The sequence below is a fragment of the Corvus cornix genome, chromosome 8 (assembly GCF_000738735.6).
Source record: "Corvus cornix cornix isolate S_Up_H32 chromosome 8, ASM73873v5, whole genome shotgun sequence".
Taxonomy (NCBI): Eukaryota; Metazoa; Chordata; class Aves; order Passeriformes; family Corvidae; genus Corvus; species Corvus cornix.
Genome location: NC_046338.1, coordinates 24,537,836 through 24,543,855, shown reverse-complemented (window position 1 = coordinate 24,543,855; position 6,020 = coordinate 24,537,836). Strand labels below are relative to the sequence as shown.

The 6,020-nt window shown below is 59.0% G+C and overlaps 1 protein-coding gene across 1 annotated transcript; it reads left to right on the top strand.

Moving 5' to 3' along the window:
* Nucleotides 1–1,597: 1,597 nt before the first annotated feature.
* On the top strand, nt 1,598–5,618 carry CRIP1 (cysteine rich protein 1). The gene is made up of 5 exons (XM_039556540.1): nt 1,598–1,734; nt 4,482–4,576; nt 4,686–4,743; nt 4,870–4,917; nt 5,265–5,618. Exons 1-4 carry the CDS (start codon nt 1,695–1,697, stop codon nt 4,908–4,910), a joined length of 234 nt encoding a protein of 77 aa, XP_039412474.1. The 5' UTR covers nt 1,598–1,694; the 3' UTR covers nt 4,911–4,917; nt 5,265–5,618.
* The last annotated feature ends 402 nt before the right edge of the window (nt 5,619–6,020 follow it).

The window sequence follows — 6,020 nt, the reverse complement described above, 5'->3', positions numbered from 1 at the left end:
CCTGCCACAAGAGGAGCTGGGCTGAGTGGTCCATGAGGACTGGCCGCAGGGCTGGCCAGCTGGAGGAGACTTGCAGGAAGGCAGTTTTCAGCTGCCGGCAGGCACAAAACCTGCCTTAAAAGGGAGTGCAGCTGAAGGCGTCTGTCCGAGCCAGTCAGTGGCCCCAAAGCAGCCTGGCACCATGTAGGAGGGGAAGCAGGGCCACCAGAGAGGGGAGAGGACATGCCTTGTCCCCTATATCATCAGGGTGCCAGCTGCACCCCTGGTGGTGTGGGGAAGGGGTCCTGGCCTGGGTAACCCAGCTGGGTGCTCACCGAAAGCTGTGTCTGGGTACAGGGGGATGTGATGTGGCTGAAATATGGGTGCCTGCATGTATTGGTGCCTCAGGGCAGGAAGAATGGGGAGGAGGCAGGGTGGAGGCCCTTGCAGGACAGTCTCCCCTCCCATACTGTAAGACACTGTCTCAGCATCTCAGCATGACTCACGCCTTAGCTGGGAGCTGATCCCAGTGACGTCCCGCCAATGTGGGTGATGCCCACCCTGCTGAGCCCAGTGCTGCCCTTGGAGCAGGATGGTGCTCCCCAGCCTGCAGTGCGGCTGCCAAATGTGGGGTGAAAGACCGGGAGCAGCAGCAGGGAGCATCAGCAGGGGGATTGTGTTGGGAAGGGAGGGTGCTGGAGCCAGGCTGGGTCATAAAGCAGTCCCAGCTGAACATAAACTTCACCTCTGGACACAGCTTGCTGCCTCTCCTCCTGCACCCACGGGTGGGATCCGGTGTCAGCAGGGCCCTGTTTGTGCCGGCGAGGGATGCCTCGCATTTCGGGACGCAGTCACTAGGCGTCCTGGCGCTGGGTTTCACAAGCCCTCATGACCTTTCCAGCACAGCAACATGCCCTGGGGAGGATTGTTTCATACAAAACAGACCTTTGGATAGGCTTTTCATTTCCTTCACAGCCAAGCACAAAGGAACAACAAGTCCTCCCTCCTAATAAAATGACAAAGTCAGTGACACAGATAGGCTGGCTCTCCACAGTGAGTGCAGCCATGTCCTGCACCCACGCCATTCCCAATGTCCTGCAAGCGGGGGGTTACAGACCTGCAGCTCCCTCCTGCTTCCATCTCGCACCCCGAAATTCCCCACGGGCAGGAAACCCTGCCTGAGGGTTGACTTTTACATTTCCTTGGGAGAAAACACGTCTGTGCTCAGAGGGGGTGAGCCTAGATGGCCAGCACCCCATGAATTCTTATCTGGGAGTGTGGTTAACTGACAGATGCCAATCACAGCTCCCGCTCTGAGCGGGGCTTCGGCCACCGGCACAGCACAAGCGTGGGCAGGGAGCTGGTGCGCAGAGGGGACAGGGCTCTGTGCGGGGCAGTGGAGGTTGGGGTGCAAGGGGTGTGGGGCTGCAAAGGGTGCAAAGGGTACAGTTGGAGGGATTGCAGGGGGCAAGAGGTGCAGGGGCTGTAGGGCTGGGAGGGGTGCGGGACCCCGTCTCGGGAGCCCTGGCAGGGCCATGCCCCGGGCGGGCTCCTCCAGCTGCGGGCGGGGCGCACATCTGGGTGGGGCGGAGCGCACATCTGGGCGGCGCTGGGCGAGGCGGGGCGGGGCGGGCGGGCAGTGACTTCGGCGGGGCCGGCGTGGAGCATCCCACAGCCGGTGCGAGCGGAGTCCGGAGCCCAGCCGAGCCGAGACCATGCCCAAGTGTCCCCGCTGCCAGAAGGAGGTCTACTTCGGTAAGGGCTTCCTGCCCCTCCCCAGCCGCCCGCACCGCGGGGGACCTGTCGGGCACCGATGCTGCCCCTCGCCGCGCTGTGGGTCCTCCGGGCACCCCGGCTTCTGGGTGCCCCCATATTGCGCACCCCATCTCTGCAAATTCCTGGGGTACCCCAAAGTTGCTCACCCCTGGGCTGTGGGTCCCCGAGGTGCCCCGGGTGGATGATCCTATAGATCCACCCCCAAGGAGGTGCCTGGCTGCAGAGCACAGGCTGCACTGGGTGCTTCTAGCGCAGCATGGGTGCTCACCCCACTTCCTTCCCAGCACAGCCCGCAGCCCTGAGCCAGTCTGGAGACTAAAGGCCCAGCTGGTAAAGCTTGCTGCTCTGAAAGCCTGGGCAGGTGAAGCAAGCACCTTCCCCAATGGCAAATCCTGCCCTCCAGCAAGTTCCTGGGTCAGGGGGTCACCCACATGTTGTTCTGTGTGGTTTAGCACAGCAGGATGACACCTCTGGGGTGGTATTTTTAAGCCGCTGTTGCAGGGTAGGTGTGAGCCCTGTTGGGCTGCCATCTGCTGCTGGGCTTCCCGCAGATATCTTCCCTCCAAACTGGGGCCCCAAAGCTCCTGCCCCTTCTGGGGCCATGGACCTGCTATCCTGTCTGAGGATATCTGTGGGGTTTGAGCTTCTCACTCTGCTATCAGCTGCTGGAATGGGCAGGTTCCTTTGCCAGACCTCCCCACTTGCCTGGCATAGCTGAACTGGAGGGGGTTTGCTGGGAGCAGCTTACACACACTCCCTGCTTTCTAATTTATGAGAGATGAGGGATCTGGAACCCAGGTGCCATCACTGACTTCTCTCTCTGCTTTATTTCTGCTCTGCTTGTGCATGTGCCCCAACTATTTGTGTTCTGCCAAGGAGCTGGGGGCTCAAACACAGGAGCTGCTCTCTGTCTGTTAGCGATGCCCACCCTGGGGAGCTGTGCCGGGGCTGGCGTGGGCGCTGCCCAGAGGGCTGCTGGGGCTGTGGTTCCTGTGGCTGGGAAACTTTGATTTGCCTTGAACTCACTGCTTGCAGCCAGGCTTTGAGATGGGGGTTTTGGCACAATACAGTTTGTGGCTCCCTCCTGCGACTCAGGATCCTGGGGTGCTTCATCCACCCATGTGGCTTGGTATCAGGAGCCACCAAGGTGCTGGTGTCAGTGAGTGCCTTTCCCTGTGGGTCTGTATCATTCCCGCTCAGGGCGAGCTGGGTTTGCTGTGCCTGCAGGTGCGGCCGTGGAGGAGCTGGGACGGGACCGTTTGACCAAGGAGGGGTTTGACCTTGCACTTATCACACTTGCACTTATTACGAAATGTCTCTGTTGATGCAGAGGCTGAGGAGGGTTCAAAAGCTGTTGGAGGACCAAGCTTGACGCTTCATTTCTGTGCCTGCAGATTATCCAAAGTGCTGGCAGAGAAGGCAGAGCAAGCCTTGCTCTGGGGCACCCTGAGGCTTTCAGAGCCCGGCAGTCCTGCTTGGGCGTGCCTCAGGCTGCTTTGGGCCAAATCGTGTCTGTAGAGAGCAGGGGAGGGGAGGAGGTGGTGCTGAGAGGGGTAGGGATGGGGTTTGCAGGAATTCTGCCTTCATGGTTGAGTGCTGTACTGAGCCTTAGCAGAGCTCCTGCCTAAGTGTTGGTGCAAATGCGTGTGCAAGAGATGGGGAGGCTGTGCTCCTTCCAGAAACCCTGTGATAGGAGGGTCCTGTCACGGGCCAGGCTAGGGCTCCTAGGGGTGCCCAGGGGGAGGACATTGTTGCCCCTGCCAGGCTGCGGGCATAGGAGGCCCTTTGTGCCACTGAAGAATGGCAGCAGGGCTGCCTTGTGACATTTGGGCACTGCCCCCGCTCCCACCTCTGCAGCCATCAGCTTGCTCCTTGCACAGGCTGTTGTGGGCATATTTGGACTGCAAAGAAGAGGTGCTTCAGGCTGCCAAGGGCCCCCTAGGGCACGCACTACCCACACTGGCTTGGTCCCATTTGCAGGCATGGGGACAGTTTTCTGACCGGACTCTGACAGGATTCCTGTGGACAGCCCTGTTTAATCACTTAACAAATTCCCAGGAGCTCTGCTGCCAATACGAAGAGCACACACGTCTGCAGAAAATACCCTTCTCCCCCGCTGTGCTGCAATTAAAAGCCACCCTTGTGTTTCCCCCCAGGGAAACATGTAAACATGTCCTGGCTCCGGGATGTTGTCCCTCCCATGGCTGCCTGAACCCCGGCCAGGCTCCAGCTCTGCTCTGGCTTGCCATGGTGCCAGCAGAATCGGAGCTGTGGCTGGAGGGGACTGGTTTGTGTTGGCAGGGTGTGGCAATGGCTTTGCCTCCTCAGTCCTCGCCAGCATCCCCTTTCACCTCTGCCAGCTCTAGTGATTTCTTGGGCTCCAGCTCATTGCAGAGAAATTAATCCCCGTGCAGGCTGTTGTTGCAAGGAGGTAGGTCCTCAGAGCTTTGGAAGATGGAGTAGAAGTCAGTCCATCCTCATGGATGCAGCCATGCTCACCCTGGGCGTGGCACTGCTGCTGCAGATCCGTGTTTCTGGATGTGTATGGCATTGTGTGTACACAGCGAACACTTGGGTTTGAACACTGTGCCCTCTGTCCTGGGCAGGCAGACTTCAGAAAATGCCCAAAAATGTCATCCCAAGGGTTGATGGCAAGGCAACCAATCTGCCAAAACTAACTCGTGCCTGTTCGGTGCCTCAACTAACCCACCTCTTTTCCATGGCAGCCGAGAAGGTGACTTCTCTGGGGAAGGACTGGCACCGGCCCTGCTTGAGATGTGAGAAGTGTAACAAGACGCTGACATCTGGAGGCCATGCAGAGGTGAGGTTTGCTGCTCAGGAGGTCCCTGTCCCCTGCAACTGAGGGCTGGGACAGGCAGAGGTGGAGCTGAAGGGTTGGTGGGGCTGATGCTCTTTCTCTCTCCCTGCAGCACGATGGCAAACCCTACTGCAACCACCCCTGCTACGCTGCCTTGTTTGGGCCCAAAGGTAGGGTGTCTGTGGCGGGGTTGTGGAGGGACTGAGGGGGCTCAGGGCTCCTGTCTCCCGGCGAGTTGCAGCCGCCGGTGTGCTCACCATCCCATGGCAATGCTGACCCCGCTCCGTCTCTTCCAGGGTTCGGCCGGGGAGGAGCTGAGAGCCACACCTTCAAATAAACCTCAGGTTGGTCCTTCCCTGGGAGCTCCCCTCGTGTCTCCGGCTCCAAGGGCTGGCTGGGGCTGTCCTCCCTCAGGCCAGTGGGAAAGGCAGGCCTGCCACAGCGTCTCTCTGGGCTGGCTGTGGCTCCCAGCCCTTGCTCCAGGGCTCAGGAGCTGGGTGCCAGCTGCTCCTCTCCACCAGCCGCCGCTGACTGGCAGCACTCACTTAGTTCTGGCAGCAGATGCCAAAGGCCATTGCTTTGTGGCCCGTTGGCAAAGAGAGGATCCGTCCTGGAGCGCTGCTGTCTCTGGGATATCTCTGCTCGCAGCCCAGCCTGACTTCACCTGCTCCTCTCTTCCATCCCTCTCCAGGTCTGATGTCCAGGGTTCCCAGCACAACCTGAAGATACCACAAACACACCGCAGCAGACATGCATTTTTGTTTTTAATTCACCCTGTACTAGACTAGCACGTTCAAAGCAATAAGTAACCAAGGCTGGGCTGGTGTGGAGAGAGGCTCTGCTCCAGATGGAGTGCTGCCAGGGTGGGGATGCTAGGTTGCCCTGCCGGGTAGGAAATTTGGCTGATACTGCTGAAGGCTGCCTGGAGAGGAGACTGCGCCCTTCCAGCCAAAACCTAGCTCTGCTTTGGGCATCCAGCTCTCGTGGCTGGGCCCACAGTTGTATTCTCAGTCTTTAATAAATGAAAAGATGCTTCCCTCCTGTAGCAGCTGTGCTCTCTGTAACAGGAGTCCCACGGGACTCGTTTGTGAAGCGCTTGCCACTTGCTTGAGGCCCCTGTGGCCTTTGGATTGAGCCCCACACTGTGTGATGGCCCCACGTGCCCTCAGGTGGGGCAGAGAGGTGTCTTGCTGGGAGGGGGTTGACTGTCTCATCAGGAGAACTTGATATTTGCTGCTTTTGTTCTGAACAGCCACACAGAAAGGCCAAGGGAGGCGGGAGGTTGCCATCTAAGCAGAGCCAGCCTCCCTCAGCAGGGAAAGCAGAGCTGTGGTGTTAGAAAGCAAGAGCTGGCTCACACGAGCTTTGCTCTTTCGTGTTTCAGTGTTTTTGCCCTACTGGAAAAACGGCACTGACAGATGTCAAAGATGTCAACTTGAGGGATGTT

Coding starts and splice junctions, on each gene's coding strand:
- CRIP1 (XM_039556540.1), top strand. CDS start 1,695: ATGCCCAAGTGTCCCCGCTGCCAGAAGGAGGTCTACTTCG. Junction 1,735..4,481: donor CCAGAAGGAGGTCTACTTCG/GTAAGGGCTTCC, acceptor TTTCCATGGCAG/CCGAGAAGGTGACTTCTCTG. Junction 4,577..4,685: donor CATCTGGAGGCCATGCAGAG/GTGAGGTTTGCT, acceptor CTCTCCCTGCAG/CACGATGGCAAACCCTACTG.